General features: G+C 41.9%; 3 protein-coding genes across 6 annotated transcripts in view; 2 read left to right on the top strand and 1 right to left on the bottom strand.

Moving 5' to 3' along the window:
- Nucleotides 1-3922: 3922 nt before the first annotated feature.
- rhov (ras homolog family member V) lies at nucleotides 3923-6611 on the bottom strand. Its single transcript, XM_026142397.2, has 3 exons — nucleotides 6257-6611; nucleotides 6036-6094; nucleotides 3923-5782 (listed from the first exon to the last, which is right to left on the bottom strand). Exons 1-3 carry the CDS (start codon nucleotides 6594-6596, stop codon nucleotides 5336-5338), a joined length of 846 nt encoding a protein of 281 aa, XP_025998182.1. The 5' UTR covers nucleotides 6597-6611; the 3' UTR covers nucleotides 3923-5335.
- Nucleotides 6612-7003: 392 nt separating this feature from the next.
- On the top strand, nucleotides 7004-13386 carry vps18 (VPS18 core subunit of CORVET and HOPS complexes). Its single transcript, XM_026142396.2, has 9 exons — nucleotides 7004-7426; nucleotides 7519-7660; nucleotides 8483-8574; nucleotides 8955-9205; nucleotides 9381-9734; nucleotides 9848-11110; nucleotides 11285-11494; nucleotides 11779-12015; nucleotides 12124-13386. The coding sequence occupies exons 1-9, from the start codon at nucleotides 7324-7326 to the stop codon at nucleotides 12418-12420; spliced, it is 2949 nt and encodes a 982-aa protein (XP_025998181.1). The 5' UTR covers nucleotides 7004-7323; the 3' UTR covers nucleotides 12421-13386.
- A 452-nt stretch (nucleotides 13387-13838) lies between these two features.
- The window catches only part of ino80 (INO80 complex ATPase subunit), a 40077-nt gene continuing 36408 nt past the window's right edge, over nucleotides 13839-17507 (top strand). For 2 of the 4 annotated variants that reach the window (XM_026194342.2, XM_080290084.1), the window contains exons 1-6: nucleotides 13839-14156; nucleotides 15388-15447; nucleotides 15815-16007; nucleotides 16356-16507; nucleotides 16632-16699; nucleotides 16842-16988. In XM_026194342.2, coding sequence (XP_026050127.2) covers nucleotides 15856-16007; nucleotides 16356-16507; nucleotides 16632-16699; nucleotides 16842-16988 — 519 coding nt within the window. In that variant the 5' untranslated portion in view covers nucleotides 13839-14156; nucleotides 15388-15447; nucleotides 15815-15855. Of the gene's footprint in view, nucleotides 14157-15387; nucleotides 15448-15814; nucleotides 16008-16355; nucleotides 16514-16631; nucleotides 16700-16841; nucleotides 16989-17507 lie in introns of all 4 variants that reach the window. The other 2 variants (XM_026194340.2, XM_080290083.1) reach the window with 1 other exon arrangement.

The following is a 17507-nucleotide window of genomic DNA, read 5'->3' as shown; positions in this document are numbered from 1 at the left end:
TTAAGAACGCTGCAACTCTGTCATGCACATGTCTCAAAATTTAGACCAAAGGCAACAATAACAGGAGCAAAAAAAAAAAAAAAGAAGAAGAAAACAATTATAATCACAACAGTCAGCTTTCTGTCTGTGTGAAAGAGAAACTACAAGCACTGCCAAGTTCAAACTGCCAATTTGGATGACCGAGGAAGAGCAGCGGTGAGCCAATAGGCTTTGTCCCCAGCTAGGCAGACCTGTTGGTGCACCTGCTGATTCCCAGGCCTCCTTGCCAGGCTTTGACTACAGTGAAACCAACCTGAGTGAAACTGGCTCAGTGCCAGAGGAAGAGCTGGTTGACTACTGTTGACACAATCGCTAAAAGCAGGGGATCCTGGAAGGCGGACCAGCCCTCACTGACAGGACGAGAAAAAAAAAAAAAGATGACTAACCATGAGAAGAGAGAAGAGGGCGGAGAAGAAGAAGGGTACAGTTCAATGATCTCCTGGGAACCTGGAACCTGTCCGGCATGGCCTTGACGATTGCTCAATCAATACTACACAACCTCTTAAGTGTTTCTGTTTGCATCATAGGCGAGCGGATGAAACTTCTGACATGTTTTTTGTATTATAGTGAAGGACTTTGCAGAACATTTTTCACTTTTAATGACTGACTGGAAAGCAATCATAGCTTTTTGAAGAAGAAAAGAAAGAAAGAACGAGTGATAAATAACACTGGATGAGATAAGGAGTCTCACGGCCTGCCTCAACTGAGGTCTGCTACCCTTCAAGATGTTAAAACCCATAGTGCTTCTGACCTACAGCTGCCCTTACACACACACACACACACACACACACACACACACACACACACACACACGCACACACACACACTCTCACACACACACTCTCCCATCACAATGCCTTCTAATGTTCCTATTCAGTCTCACGCCTTCCTTTTGTGTCTCATCTTCAGCGCATAACACGATTCTCATTATTACACGCAAGCGTTAGAGCACAGATCCTCCAGCGACGACTCTATGGGCTCCTCAGTCTTACAAATATCACAGACGTATCAAAATCTAAGGAATAAAATAATTAACAATTACTGAACGACATGAGGCAAAGCATGCAGCTTTGAAACGGCAACAGCAAGATCTACTGCAGACATCTGAATAAAATCATTTCAAAATGTGCTGTACTTGACAAAATCTGATACTGGACAAAAAGAAGGAAAAACCTTGGTGGATATTAAGATAACCCTCACAATAGTGAGATTAGTCATACTGCAAACAGGCTTTTCTGGGCTTTCCATTCACTTTTCAACTTCTGCTTCTTCCTGCTGACTTTCTATTTGGATCGTAATCACTGTGCAGTAATTCTTACTTTAACTGCTATAAAGAATACACATGTCCATCTTAAAAAAAATTATCTGTCATTTATCTAATAGATTCGATGACTCAAAGAGGACTGATTAATATCTAGGCCACTGCATATCAGTACATTTCCTTTCCATTAGCTATTCTACAAGTTAAGTGTCACAGATCTTTGATATTACAGTGCCAGTATATAATGATGTATTTCAGAAGGCTTTATGTATTTCTCGTTCACGAGGTGTGATCACAAAGCAGTGTCTGAAGACAGAGGCAGTGTCAAAATCTGCTTCAAACTGACCCGAAGGTTCATACGAAGGGTAACCGCCCGGCCATGAGAGCTGGGTGTCCTGTTACAACCAATTTTTATTCAAAAACAGCAGGAGCTCCAAAACAGCCCCACAGGTGAGGTGCACGAGCGGGAGCTCACTTGTCGTTATTTCAACATTCATCAGGGTAAGGATGTCAGCACAAACGTCTTACATTAACATCCTGAAGTGCGTGAGGGAGAACATTCCGGAAACCATCTGAACTCACTTCTAAAAACCACTTTCTCAAGAACATTGAGACCCAAATTTGGATTTGTATAGATAAACAAATTCTCATTCATAGTTTCTTACTGTTAGTTTCTGACTCACCTTTGCAGCTTATATAAAAATGATGTCGTCTAAATGCAACAGGCCATGAAAAGCTGTAAAGCTACATTCTCTGATTCTAAAAAGGTTATATCTCTTGCAAGTTTTTCTTAAACTGTGATCATGTGTAACGCCTGTTTTATTCATTTTTGCATATGTCTTTGTACACAGGTGTCTCTCAAAAAAGAGATCTCAATCTCAATGAAAACACCTGTTTAAATAAAGGATTTAATAATAATATCTGTAGTTTGTGTCAGCTTGCAATCGCAATAGCACAGGAGGGATTTTGTATTGGGTTTGTCTTTTTTTCCTTTTTTGTTAGCCATATCAACGCAATCTTTGTTGACCGACAGATTTGCCTGCAATTTGATCCACTTCCTGAAAATGAAAATCATGTTTTATTGATTGCAGTTTTGACACACCGGAAAAGATTCAGAGCCCAGAAGCGCACAAGTACAAATACTGAAAATGGCAAAGATGTGCACAAGATCCTAGATCTATTTTTTCAGATAAAGGGGTAGTTAGGCAGGCAGGTAGGTAGGCAGAAACTTTATTGGTCCCCCATGTTACAGCACCTTAATAAAGAAAACAAACAATACAGTCTAAAATAAATAAACAACATGGTTGAAGTAAAAGTGCCATGTGCGCACACTGAAGGTTTTAGACTGTGATATAGTGATATAATCAAATATCGTAGCGTAAGACTGAGACTGTAAGAACCTTAAATGTGGGATTGGTCACACCTGTATCAGGTAAGGCTTTTGAGGTTTATGGACCAGTCGTCCCAATGTTTTGATCACACTTCTTATTAGGTGCCAATTTCTGGCAGTATCTCTCGCCATGCTAATATAAATGCTCTGCTATGTTTTCCAGCAGCTGCTGCCCTTAGCTGCTGTTTGAAGCTGGGCAGGTAGCATGCGGTCACCTTTTAGAGTCTTTAGCGCCATACATAATATTAAACTGTGGGAGGTGGAAATAGTGAACACTGATTTGGATGATAAAGCTTTGTGTTTGTCACTGAAAAGCACCCACACTGTACAAGATCATCATTTAAACCATTGCTCATATGGAATTATTTGTAAGAGCAGCTTTAATCTTTCTATGGACCTCTGTGACTGTTGTCAGTGGTCATGGCTAACACCAGCTGGTTACTGAGAGTTCATGTGTGAAAGCGCTGTCACGCTGTCAGATTGCAAAACACCAGCTCCCTTCTGTGACCTCTCCACTGCATGAGGTCAGTAGGCCAAGAGTGAGATGTCCCGTGCTTCCCTATCAATAACAGACGTTCAAACAGAACCCTGACAGATTTCCACATGACGGACTGCCCACTGACTAATGGCAAACAGATTTCTGAAGTATTGGGGTGAACGCGTTTTCATATGCTCTCGCTCACTGCTCTGAACAAAGGCACTTCTCATGCTTTCCTCTGTCATGTTCACCCTCAGTTTGCTTGGCGACACTCCGTCCACGTTTATTTTTCTGCAGCTCGGGCTTAAAAACGAGTACAAGAGATTCCTTTCAGACAAAAGCATGCTTTAAAGTCTGTAATCAATGTTCTGTGCTCCACCGCTAGTGTTTATTCTCAATCAGTGCATTTGATTCAGTCATTCTCCCCCGAATGTCACTCTCCTGTGTCATTTTGGAAAAAGGCCTAATCAAGTCACAGCATGGCACTGCCAGTACCCATTAACAGTCATGTGGATTGCATTGGAACTGATCGAGCCGACGCACAGCTGGAGCCCAGAGGTTGTTTATCATATGTTTGGGCTGAGGGTGGTTCAGGAAAACTACCCGGTGTGATCCTGGGGACCTTTCGGGCACCCTGCAGAGAGCAGTGCTTCGGCTTTTTACAAAGTTTTCCTTCGCATCACACCACATAAACAACTGTGAATTGCAAATGCAGACTACTTTTAAAAAATATATACATAACACAGAAGATAGATGAGCTTCACTTCATTTATTGGCATCACATCACTCCATGTAAAGGACACACAGCTTTAGATCAGAAGGTGGTTAAGATTAATGGTGATTTGGTAATGATACAAAATATAACAAATCTGTAGAGTACATTAATCCTGTTAAAACTTGTGCCTCGTGTGATATTTCATAAACATACGCGCGATGATAAGACCTGTTTTTAACAAACAGAACAGTTTAAACATTTAGTTGACTTCCACGAGAAGCATAACAAAATATACAAAAGTTTACACCCACCAGATAACAAAACACTGGAGTGCAAATGTAAGTTGTTTTCATTCTTACACATTTGTCACAGGTACAAGCTTGTTTTTTTAAAGTGTATTTACCTTACACTTGCATTCACACATAGGCTGTTTAGCAACCCCTAACTGTACACACGGGAGGATTTAAGCAGCGTATTGAGCCAACAAAACAAAGAAGAGGCAAATAAGAAAGCCGGGATGAAGATGGTTGGTGGTAGGAAGTCGGGATCCCTGCAGTGCTAGCTTTCACAGATGCAGATTGATGAGGAGAGGGGAATAAAAAGCCAAAGGTCACTGGTCTCTTGCAACCTTTTACCTGAAGACGAGGAGATTTACAAACTAGCTCCTCGGCCCGACTCGATGTGTCACAAACAAAATCTCCCTCTGTGTTTTCTTTATCAATTGTGAATCAGGAAATAAACACCGGCTTGATTAGAAGTGTCAGCTGACCTTAAATGGGGAGGACAGAAAATAGCAACAGAAAAACCAGCCTGGGGAGATTTGCACGCAGGTAAGAATGCGGCAGCTCACACAGCAAGGTGAACTCACAGCTGCTTCATATAAATCGCTGGTGCAGTCAGGCAGTGGGAACACAGCAGCTAAGTGGCTAACGCCCATCTGCTCAAACACAGACCCGACACTTTCCGTTTCTCTATCTCTCTCTCTATCTCTCTCACAAGCCTACATTAAAAGGCAGAGCACCATGCAAATTCACAGCTTTACATGAAGACCTGGTCTTTTCTCTTTTCTCTCCCTGTGCCTGCCCGAGCTTGATCTCTTCATCTCCCCACACTGAAGTGTCAGCTCACACCGTCCTATCCTCTCAAGGGGGCGCAGGCTATGTGAACCAAATCAAACATGTAAATGTAATGTAAACAATACTGTTGTCCCGGGTCAATGTGAGAACGACCCAGAATCCTCTCTGTAGTCACTGCTGATGTTAGCTCAGTGCTCTCAATCGTGTCTTTTGTTTCCCCATTTGGCATCCCACTGAAAATAAGCCAAATCATTAAAAAAAAAGGAAACAGTGCTATGTGGCCACATACTGAATATGTGATCGAAGTGAAAGTAGGAGAATCAAATAAATAACAAGGTTCTGTCCACAACCCACAGGGTCGACAATCACAAGGAGTTCAGATGAAGCAGAAGAACTTCTTCCAGCTACACCTGGAGAACGCTTTGGTTCGCCTGTCAGAAAACCTCCTCTTCTTGGTTTTACGCGTTTTGTTCTTTATGGCAGCGAAGATGGCGGAGTCAAAGGCCTCCTTTAAGTTCTTCTGCGTGAGCGACGAGCACTCTATGTACTCCGTGGCTCTGATCTTCTCCGCCATGCTCCGGGCCCGGGAGCTCAGAACCGGCTTGACGTTGGATCGGTCCAGGTTGATGAGGACGTTTACGTCCAGCAGCAGGTCAGACTGAGTCCCTATGAGAATGATGGGAGCAGTCGGGTTGTTAGAACGGATCTCTGGTACCCACTTCTTGGTGATGTTGTGAAACGAGGTGGGGTTGACCATGCTGAAGCACAGGAGGAAGACATCCGTGTGGGCGTAGGACATAGCACGGAATTCGTCAAACTCCTCCTGTGTGGAGACAGAGCGAGGGTTAATGCCGATCAAAGTGAGTACCAAGTCTGAGTCACTAAATAAAGATACGCCATTAACATTCAGTTTGAAATCCTGTCAGTGAGTCACACAGTGGGTTAAGCAAGGATGTGACGGTCTGTACTTTCATAGCTCATATCATTAAATTCAAAAGGGTCTCATCAGTGGATAATTTGGTATTTTGTGTCAGCCTTAAATGAAACTCTTGATTCAAGTGTAAAGGCATCCATACCTGGCCAGCAGTGTCCACAAGCTGAACTTTGACAGGAGATCCGTCAATTTGGACCTGACCTGTTAAAAACCACATCAGTCAGTCAATTTACAGTAAACACAGTAACCAATTCAAACATCAGAACATGCAGCTCGTGCACTCTGGTGCCATTCCACTTCCAACATAACTTGCCACTCAATGTAAATCTGTGCTGTCATTAAAAACTAAAAATCATCACTCACCGGAGAAGACATCAAAGCCCGTCTGCTTGTACTCTGTCGGATATCCGTTGGAGGTGTAGCTGATGATCATGCTGGTCTTCCCGACGGCTCCGTCTCCGACCAGCATACAGCTGATGACAGCGGGATCGAGCTCATCCTCCCGGGTCAGCCCGCACGCAGATGGGACTCGGGACTCGTGGTAAAAGTAATCCATGTGAGGTGGCATGTCGAGCCGAACATTAAACCTCTGAATGCAAACTCTTCTCCGTCCCGGTCGCAGCGACACTAGATACCGTAGGTTGCCTCTCTCTCTGACACATACCACCAGACTGACTGTAGAAGTACGACTGAGGAGCAACATGTGCGGGGTGGGACGTATTTAGGGTAACTACTGTGCTCAGACAGGTTGTGATTTGCATAGACACGCCCACTGACAGAAGAATAACAACAGCTTTCTCTCAGCTTTTCTCTCTATTAGCTAGATATATAGATTAGCTTGTTTTAATAAAGCCCATATTAGATTAGCTTGTTTTAATAAAGCCCATATATATTAGACATTCATTGAGGAGAAAATATTATATACAAATTCTTTGCCGTCTGTAAGTTAAAAATGAAAAGTATCCGATACTTGAACAACATGTAAATGACAAAAGCGCTCAGGATTTATTTATATTTTTTCTAAGCGTCTAAATATAATCACTTTTGGACGAACTACGCTCCCTGGTGTTTACAAGATAGCATTGCATTCAAAGTGGTCACATGATTCCATGTGTCACCTGATTATCACGGTCTACCCTGCGTTCTGTACGCGGAAGCTAAGTTAGCTGGTGTGAGAAAACGAATGATTGAAATTTCCTCTCTTCGTGTGTTAATGCTGCAGAATAAACGCGTCTGTTGTGCTTTTTTGTTTCTTAACTTAGACACACGCGGAGAAAGGAAATACGTTACTGCAGCTTTAACGGGTAAATTTGTGCTAGCTGGCTAGCTACCTGCTAGCAGGTTTTCTTTCCCACCCCATGTTGGTTTAGGGTTGGCTCCTGTCCTGTATTGTTAATCCATTCAATAAGTGAGCTGAGGCACTTTTAACCATGGCTTCAATTCTCGATGAGTACGAGGATTCTCAAAACATCCGGCAAAGTGCGCAGCAGCACAGCCGCCTGTCAAGCACCAACATCGGGATAACCCATTCTGGTAGGTCGCCCTCTTCGTTTTTTTTAAAGCTCCTTGCTAAGATGCAGTGGGGAATATTTGGCTGATACAGACATTTATATTCTCAACGTTAGGCTTTGTCAACGCGAGGCTTGAAGAAGAGAAGCCGATATTCAACAAGCAGAGGATTGATTTCACCCCACCTGAGAAGATAAATCATCTGGCTGTCTGCAACAATCAGCTGTGCATGAGTCTGGGAAAGGACACCCTGCTAAGGCAAATAGCACAATGACATGCAGTTCAAACGCTCACTGCTGTTTGTATGGCTTTGATTAGTTTCATTGGGTTTTGTTATTTTATTTTGTAATTTACCGTCATTAACCCATTTTGTAAAAACATGGAGGTGCAGTTTAAAATGTAAATCAAAAATGTTTTGGATCAGGGACGTGTTTACCACACTGCTGTATTATCTTTCATTTAAACAACTGTCTGCCAGTGTGGGAGAGGAGCTGATGCTGTTGGGAAATCAAAAACGTTTTCCCATCTGTGCTCGGCATTGAATTTCATCTGCATACAGCAGCTCATGGACTTCTCGTTTGAAAAGTGTTTTTAATCTCCCACACACTGTCACTACACAGCTATGCCCGTGGAATATGTGAACAATGACGTTTGGCATGCTTAGCATTGTCTTCCTGAAAGAAGTAAGGCCTAAGTTTAGAAGATACTGTATGGTTAATATGTTGGACCCTAAACTGAATGTCTCTCTGCAACAGCCCAGAGATAGACTGGTCACCTGTCCAAAGTGTGCTCCATCATTTGCCCTGTGACAGCCAGAATAGGCCCCAGTCCGATCACAACTGTGAATTGGATATGCAGAAGAAAATAGATGGATAGAGCATTTCTGTTTTTTTCAGACCTCAAATTCACAATGGGCACAAGCTTCCTAGTTTTAAACATTTGTCAGGTTGTGTTTACGCTTGCTTTAGTTTAGCTGTATTCTGTTTTTATTCACATTTTTACACAGCGTTCTAACTTTGTTGTTAAGACAGCTGTATTATTCAGCACATCAGTTTCAAGATATTTTGTTCTTTTGTGTAGGATTGACTTAGCAAAACCAGATCAACCAAACCAGACTGAATTAGGAAGGAAAGATGACAGTAAAGTGCACAGACTGTTCTTGGACCCAACAGGTGAGATAAACCATAATAGTTTTCAAAATATTGTTTATACATCATAAATGGACTGCTAATTACTATCGAACATTCTTGTTTATGCAGATATTATATATTGTTGTATAATTGGAGAAATAATTGATTTTGATTAGTCATTGTGTATTCTGAGGTGATTCAGCATTCATACATAAGTACTGTAATATTAGCAGCCACAAACCTCAATGCACAGCGAGTCTGAACTTGGATAAAGACAACAGTTTCATATGATAAAACAATTAGACAAAAATGTCTGGCAGTGCATCAATCTATAAATCATCATCATCATCATATATAAATGCTATGTCACAGTTATGACTGCTTAACAACAGCTATAACCTCCTCCATATTTTCCGTTACAGGCTCCCATCTGCTGATCAGCTTGAACACCAGTGAGTGTCTGTACCTCAACAGGAACACCCAGAAGGTGCGCAGTTTGTCCCGCTGGAGAGGCCACCTCATCGAGAGTGTGGGCTGGAACAAGCTGCTGGGCAACGAGACCAGCACAGGACCTATCCTGGTTGGCACAAGTCAAGGCATCATTTTTGAGGCAGAGATCTCTGCGAATGAGGGCAGCTTGTTTAACACCAATCCAGATCAATACTTTAGACAGGTGAGAAAGTGATTACGTCTGCTATTTAGCACATGATAGCCACATCTGCTTTGTAAGTTTTAACTGTTCAAACTGTATTATAAGCATATACATTTAATGCACTTGTGGAAACAGAAGAAAATCCTGATGTAGTTCATTTCTTCCTCTTGATATAATTGATAACATCCTGATGTAGGTCCACTCTGTGGAGGAGGATGGCAAACCTGCTCCAGTCTGCTGTTTGGAGGTCGAGCGGGGCCTAGAGAACAAGTACTTTATCATAGCTACCACACGCAAACGCCTGTTCCAGTTTGTGGGTAAGGTAGCCGAGGGGTCGGAGCAGCAAGGCTTCAGTTCCATCTTCAATCAAAATCAGGACTTGCTGCCCAGTTTCCAGGAGTTCCCAGTCAATATGGGACACAGCGAGATCACCTTCTACACCCCTAAGCTGCGAACGTCCCCCAAGGCGTTCGCCTGGATGATGGGTAATGGAGTTCTTTATGGTCAGCTTGACTACGTCAGGCCTGATTCCCTGCTGAGTGATGTGCAGGTAAATGTCAGTCAGCGTGTGTGAAAACTTTTTAACATTTTTCTTAGTAATATCTCATCCTTGCTGTGTTTATGTGTCATATACTATCTCCACATCTCCTCTTTCACAAACAGGTGTGGGAATACACTCCAGACATTGACCTTAATCAAAACAAGCCTATCTCCATTGTGCTGACACAGTTCCACTTCCTGCTCTTGCTTCATGACCGAGTTAAGGCCATCTGCACTCTGAACGGGCAAGTGGTTTACGAGGACTTGTTCCCAGATAAATTTGGCAGCCTCAAGAAAATGATCAAAGACCCAGTTGGCGGGTTGGTGTGGATCTACACTGAGCGGGCAGTTTTTCGATATCACATCCAGCGGGAGTCCAGGGATGTCTGGCAGATGTACATGAGCATGAATAAATTTGATCTGGCCAAGGAGTACTGTCGCGATCGGCCTGAGTGTATGGACATGGTGCTGGCAAAGGAGGCTGAGCACTGTTTCCAGAATAAACGCTATCTGGAGAGTGCCATGTGCTATGCACAAACACAGAACTATTTTGAAGAGATTGCTCTCAAGTTCATAGAAGCCAAACAAGAGGAGGCCTTAAAGGAGTTCTTACTGAAGAAGTTAAACAATCTCAAACCCAGTGAGAGAACTCAGATCACCTTGTTGGTCACCTGGTTAGCTGAGCTCTACTTGAATCGCCTCGGCCAGCTGGAGAGTGATGGCAACAGCGTCATTTTCAAAGAAACCCGTGACGAGTTTCGTCAGTTCCTTGGCAGCTCCAAGCACAGAGACTGCCTGTACAACAACCGCTCCACCATCTACGATCTGCTGGCCAGCCACGGCAACGTGGACGACATGGTTTACTTCTCAGTCGTCATGCAGGACTACGAGAGAGTGATATCCCACTACTGCCAGCACGACGAGTACAGTGCTGCTCTGGATGTGCTCTCTAAGCACTGTGACGAAAAGCTTTTTTACAAGTTCTCCCCGGTGCTCATGCAGCACATTCCCAAAAACGTGGTGGACGCGTGGATTCAGATGGGCAAGAGGCTGGACCCAAAGAAGCTCATCCCAGCTCTGATGAACTACAGCCAGATGGGCAGCACGCAGCAGATCAATGAGACCATCCGCTACATGGAGTTCTGCGTTTATGAGCTGATGGTAACAGAGGAGGCCATCCATAACTACTTGCTGTCGCTTTATGCAAAGTACAAACCAGACTCTCTGCTGTGGTATCTAGAGCAGGCAGGCACACACGCCTCAGAGATCCACTACGACCTCAAGTATGCTCTCAGGCTGTGTGCGGAGCATGGCTACAGGCAGGCCTGTGTGCTGGTTTATAGGATTATGGAACTGTATGAGGAGGCAGTGGATCTTGCTTTAGAAGTAAGTAATGTATATTAATGGATCAGCAGTGCTTGTAAAGAAGTGGTGAACATATGTAAATCATTGAAATGTTGTGTCACTTTTTTTCTTTTTTCTAGATTATCAAAATTATAGACAGCAGTTGGCGATTTCAATTGTTGCACTGTTTTTTGTCGTTTTTTTAATTGTCCGCAGGTAGACGTGGACTTGGCCAAGTCCTGCGCTGACCTCCCAGAGGATGATGAGGAGTTGAGGAAAAAGCTTTGGCTGAAAATCGCCAAGCATGTGGTGCAGAAGGAAGAAGATGTTAAGAAAGCCATGAACTGTCTGTCCAGCTGCAACCTGCTCAAAATTGAAGACATCCTTCCTTTCTTTCCAGACTTTGTCACCATCGACCACTTTAAGGTCTGTAATAAGTAGGATGTTCGTTTTTTTCCCTCAGTGTGTGTGTTTTTACAGTAAATTGAGCGGTCGGGTGAGACCTGATCTCAGTAATCACATTCTGTGTATTCATAAGTAGAATCTTTAAGCAGTGGGCAAGGTTTTAGGCACTTTTTTCTTTCTATTTGTAGTAGGTGATGAATATCCAGATTGGGTGATACTGGCTGGCATCTGCATTCACAAAGACACAAAATAGTGTACTATTTCAAATGAAGGTTCTTAATGCTCTGTTCATCATGGTTTCTCAGGAGGCCATCTGCCTTTCGCTGGAGGAGTACAACCAGCACATTGAAGAGCTGAAGCAGGAAATGGAAGAGGCCACAGAGAGCGCAAAACGTATTAGGGAAGACATACAGGAAATGAGGAACAAGTATGGTGTAGTGGATTCCCAAGAAAAGTGTGCTGCTTGTGACTTCCCATTGCTCAACAGGCCCTTCTATCTGTTCCTCTGTGGGCACATGTTCCACAATGACTGCCTGTTGCAGGTAACTTGCTGCACACAGGAATATTTCACTTTTTATTTAATTCAGTCAGTAATCAATCTGAATATGTCCTCTGACCTTTTTTTTTTCTCCTTCTACGTTTTTTTTTAGGAAGTGACTCCTCATTTGTCGGCCTTCAAGCAGAATCGCCTGGAGGATCTTCATAAAAAGCTGGCAGCAACCACGCAATCATCCAAATCGCGCCACCGTCCAGCACCAAAGGATGAGGGTGACACATCAAGCTTGGGCAAGGCCACTGCGGGCACAAGCCGTGAGCAGATAAAATCAGACATTGATGACATCGTCGCATCCGAGTGCGTATACTGCGGCGAACTGATGATCAAATCTATCGACAAGCCTTTCATCGATCCGCAGAAATTTGAGGAGGAGAAATCCAGCTGGCTGTGAACAAAGACTTTTTTTTCTCTTCGTTACAAACTCACTATCTGTCAGCGAAAGTGGATGATCCACAGGACAGACACATTAAGCGGAGACATGCCGATATCCTGTTGGTAGTGCCTACTGCTGAACACTTAATCAGCTTCTGTCCTCTAGAAACTGCACTTGTTTTGTTGTCAGTATTTGAAACTGAACATTTGCACTAGGAGTATGTAGTGAAGAACATAGAGAAGACATAAACCAACCTGATCTATGCTTGTGCTAGAGTTGTATACTGCATACATGTGCCTAAACCTCAGATTATATATAAGGATACAACTGCTTTACACTCATTTCTAGCTGTTAACTGCATTATGTTGTGTATTTGTTCGATTCAGTGAAAACACAAAATGCACTAACAAAATATCTGCCTGTCCTAAGCTCGGTTTCTTCTCTCCAATTAATGCATCTGTGTTCATCTAAACATTACATAACATATTGGCTATTTTTGAGTTCAGCTATGGCACAGTACAGCTTCTCAGTTATGACAGATTTTGTTTTTTGTTTTGTTTGTTTTTTGACTTGGCTTAAATGTAAAAAATATTTAACAAATCATTTTATGTTTACTGTGGAAAATGAAAAGCCCTGTGCTTCATCAAAGTTTCTCAAGACTGCAGTTGACTACTAACAGCCCAGTAAGTTAAAGGAAGATATGAAAAGAGCAGCATAAGTGAAAAAGATGCAACTGGTGATTTTGTGTAAACTGCATTTTAACAGGAAGATCTGAGTTTAAGTGATTGCAAATGCACGTGTCATTGTTGGGTTCGCTGCCTGCCAGTTTTTGGAAGTTTTTCTTTTCTTTTAAGTTACAATTGTCAGGACAGGATCAAGATTTGAGAGGCTGACAACTGGTACTATAATCCAAACACAGATGACAGGAAGCTAATGTGCCTAGAGTGGTGGACTTGCCATGTTCAATAAACAGATGTGCAAGAATTTTCCTGTATATTTAATTTTATTGTTGCAAAAAACGAATTATTGTTTCTGTTAGTTTTAATTTCTCCGAAGTCTAATTCTTATTTTTATTTCAGTTTACAGAAATAATTGGTTTATAAGTAACTTCAATTCTTAGTTTTAATTATAAAAACCTTGCTACCAACTCCATGAGCCTGTAGTCATTATATAATTCAGTCATTATCAGAGACCATAACTGGTAAATTAGATTATAAAATATGTTTTTCGTTGTTTTTGTCCTCCGAGAATCTTAAGCCAATTACTTACTCACATTTTTTCAAAATTTTGTGACGGTGTCCACTTTACCTAAAACGGAGTTCCCTTCTAGTGACGTAAGACGTAGCTCGGTAATCTTCGCAGCCAGCAGACACGATCAATCAACATCGGAAATTCATCGATACATTTACGTTAGTTGCAAAGACACGTTCCAAACCCAAAGGCATGATAGCGCTGTCTCGTATTTTATTAGCGAAATATACAGGTGAAAATTTTGTCATGGTCATGTCCTAGGAGACGTGGATAGGTTGGCTTCCTTCTCTCTGGGATTGATTAAAATGCCTGCTCCTTGCTGTACCTTCGCCATGGCGTCGTGTCTCTGCTCTCTCAGTAACAGAAAGTGGCCGCCTCTCCGCTGTTGCTGCCGACTCAAAGCTCACAGACTCGCTCGGCGTCTCAAACCGCCATTTTGGAGTCAGAGAACCGAGAGTCGGCAGCAGCGACGAGAGAGACTGAAAGGCGGACACGGGGCCGAGGTGAGAGACTCCGCGGTGGTTGTTATGGCGAAGGAGCAATGGGGAAGATGGCCGGGAGGGAGAAAGAATTAAAAGATGGGGATCATGCGTGCGCCAAGCAACCGAGCCGCGGCTCGTATCCGAAACGAGGGTCCAAGAGGCGCGGGCGGAGGCCCTAGCTGTCGCTGCATGGTGACAGCAAGCAAGCTAAAGAGTTGTCATTAAACCGATTTCATATCTTAATACATTGTTTAGGCAGGGAGGTGGTGGCCTTAAAGAGACAGGGCCGATTTAAATACTTCATATTAATGGTGTGAGAGGACGATGGTGTCAAAACGCCTTAGTATTTGATAAGCTAACTAGCTAACGTTAATGATACGCTAAGTTACAAAGATAGCAAGGAGGGGCTAGCTATAGTAAAACTACCTGTGCTACCTAATTGAACTGGCGTGGGCAAAGCCGTCAGTGAGCGTCTGTAGCAGCACATTGAGCCTCTTTACTGTCACTGATCCGAGGCAATGCTGCTTTTGCTGACAGCTAACGGTCGTTAGCTTTGAAGCTACAGTATTGCTGAAGGTTAGCTAGCAAGCCCTGGCTAACACTAGCTTGGTTTTGCTATCCACCAAAGCACAACGTAACGACGCGATAGCAATGCTATTTAAAAAAGTATTTATTTTTAAACTTTAGTCCCTTGCAGCCTGCTACATTTGAGGAAATGAACTCACAGAAAGTGAAGTGAATAAATACCATAGTGTTGTTTATGGGTATTGTTGTGGACAGCTGAGTTAACTTTAGCATGGAAACTCTCAAAACAACCACCTGACTCTTCATAAGGACCTAATGCATAATAACACTTAATTGATTACACTATGCCTAAAGTTTAATTTTATTTTTTAATAAACTGCAAGTACTGAAAATGATTACCAAGATTACTTAGACACACTATCGAGCATAATATATGGCTGATTATAACGTATCATAACTTATTTTTTATTGAAAATAAACTAAAATAAATTCTCAAAATTGAGTTCAAAGCACAATTTAGTGTACGACGTGTTTATACTGAAACATGGGAGCAAATTATTTTTACTTTAAACCGATAGAGATGTCCAAATAAACTAACTTTTCCTTTATCGTTTTGAAATCACGTGCATAAACACTGTTAGTACAGCACTGTAAAATGAGCTTCTAATAAAAGCTTTTGTTTTTGCCATTTAATTGTCAGTGTGTGACTGCATTTCTTATTTTGTAGGCTTTTCATCTTGATCATTAGTGTTGGAATCGAAAATCAATGCCATCCATTATTGAGAAGGTATGTCCAATAAAAAAATAAAATAATAGAATAAACATTTTGTAGAATGGACAGTATCATACTTCATATCTGTGCATTTGGAGGCAAGTATTTTGTTTTTGGTGTAAGTGCCTTTTTTCTGACCTTGACAAAAAAAAATGTAGGCAGTAATTATGAAATCTTTAAACATACTAGGAGATTATCTCCCATTATACCAGATTAGCTGAGAAAATGAAGCAATGTACAGTTCCTTTTAGTCTGGACCATTTTTACTCTTTAGGTGAATAACATTAAAATGTTTTTCTTCACATAGATGTAACTTTCCTGTACTGCTCATTCTTACCTTGTGCCATTTGCACATCTATTTCTTCCATACTTCTCTCTTCAGTAAAAGGTCCTGCCCTGCTGGGCAGAGGTGGTCTGTGGTGTATGGCGTCAGGGCAGGGTGGCCAGCTGGAGGTTGGGGTATCAGGGGCCTCCAGCCTAGCCAAACCTCTCTACCTGCAGCGCTTAGAAAGATCCCTGAAGTTGGACAGTTTTTTGCGTCAAACCGCTGCTATCTTCAACAGAGACATAACCAGGTACAGAAAAAGAGGTGCTGATAGTGGGCATTCACTTGTTGCTTCCAGGCTAAGGTTTGTTTTGGCCACCTATAAAAAAAAAAAACGAAGTGTTTGCAGCAATCTTCCCATCTTATCAAAATTAAACTGTATATTGTGTTTATTTATATATATATATATATATATATATATATATATATATATATATATATATATATATATATATATACATATATACAAATTTAGATGTTTTGCATGGCTGATTGCACCTCTTGTCATCTGCTTTACATTACACTGTCTAAGAAGAGAATGGATAATATACAAATAGGATGCAAATGTTGAGCTTACGGCCATACATTTCTCTTGCAGTGATGATAGCGATGACAGCGAGGGTGGACTGGAGCCAGGGATATCCCTGGATGCCAACACTCATGATACGGCTTTGACAATAAAGAATGAGTCGTGTGATCAAGGAGATGGATTGGCAGATGGCAAGCCGCTTAATGGAGTACTTCCGCAAGGTAAAGGTAAGATGTATTGAGAAATGTGTTAGTGACATGTTGCTACACATCCACACTCATTGGTTTAATGAATCTTTTCATGCATATTTATCCTGTGTTGTTTCTTTTTTTGTTTGTTTCACAGACCAAAAGGCAAATAAAACAAGCCTTTACAATTTTTCTAAGCTGAAGAAGAACAGGAAATGGCTGAAGGTATTTACACTGGCTAATACTGACCTCCATATCTGAAGAATTTTAGTTTTATAGGTACTTCCTTTCTCATAGGATATGTTTGTGTGTCACATGCTCTCAGCTTCCTTTAACCATGCCTGTACCTACTTTTTTTCTCATGTAGAGTATCTTGTTGAGTGATGACACCACAGACTCAGATACAGACTCAGATGACGCTAACTTCAGCATGTCTCGGGAAGAACTACATGACATGCTGAGGCTCCATCGTTACACGAGGCAGCATCAGAGCAACTTCTACTCTGACCGGGAGGTACAAATACACACATAAATAAAGAACACTAATTGCTAATACTTTGTGTCAATTTAATGTCATTGTAATAATAAGCTTCTTAATTAAGTTCTTAATCAATAAGTGCTACAAAACAAAAAGAGCAAATAACTCTGCTTGTGCTTGATTCATAGTGGTTTCTCATAATTTCTTCTGGTTTAGCGTCATTTAGCTGTCGAAATGTGTTGGAAATCCCCTCTCAGAGAGTCACAACATAATGCAGGATGTAGCTCTGGTGCCAGAACAGGTGGTGAAATATATAATTGGGTGAAATCAATGGCATGGCCATGCACAATTTGCCTCAGGGATAATATATAAGAAGCAAATAAGTGGGGACTCAAAATAGTACCTTGGGGAACCCCACTAAATAAAGAAGTACAGGACAAGACATTTACTTAAAAAAAATGAAAATCAGCCAATTCAGAGCCTCGTCACCTAAAACAAAGTTCTTCAGACATATTAATTAAGATGTATCATGCTCCTCTGTGTGTTTGTGTTTGC

Source organism: Astatotilapia calliptera, chromosome 15 (genome assembly GCF_964374335.1).
Source record: "Astatotilapia calliptera chromosome 15, fAstCal68.1, whole genome shotgun sequence".
Lineage (NCBI taxonomy): Eukaryota > Metazoa > Chordata > Actinopteri > Cichliformes > Cichlidae > Astatotilapia > Astatotilapia calliptera.
The sequence above is the reverse complement of the archived record's forward strand: the minus strand, read 5'-3'. Positions and strand labels throughout refer to the sequence as shown.

Excerpts from the sequence above, each read along its gene's own strand:
- vps18 (XM_026142396.2), top strand. The coding sequence starts at position 7,324 with ATGGCTTCAATTCTCGATGAGTACGAGGATTCTCAAAACATCCGGCAA. Across the intron at positions 11,495-11,778 it reads TCACCATCGACCACTTTAAG|GAGGCCATCTGCCTTTCGCT; the intron begins GTCTGTAATAAG and ends ATGGTTTCTCAG. Across the intron at positions 12,016-12,123 it reads ACAATGACTGCCTGTTGCAG|GAAGTGACTCCTCATTTGTC; the intron begins GTAACTTGCTGC and ends GTTTTTTTTTAG.
- rhov (XM_026142397.2), bottom strand. The coding sequence starts at position 6,596 with ATGTTGCTCCTCAGTCGTACTTCTACAGTCAGTCTGGTGGTATGTGTC. Across the intron at positions 6,095-6,256 it reads GGGCTTTGATGTCTTCTCCG|GTCAGGTCCAAATTGACGGA; the intron begins GTGAGTGATGAT and ends GGTTTTTAACAG. Across the intron at positions 5,783-6,035 it reads TTGTGGACACTGCTGGCCAG|GAGGAGTTTGACGAATTCCG; the intron begins GTATGGATGCCT and ends GTCTCCACACAG.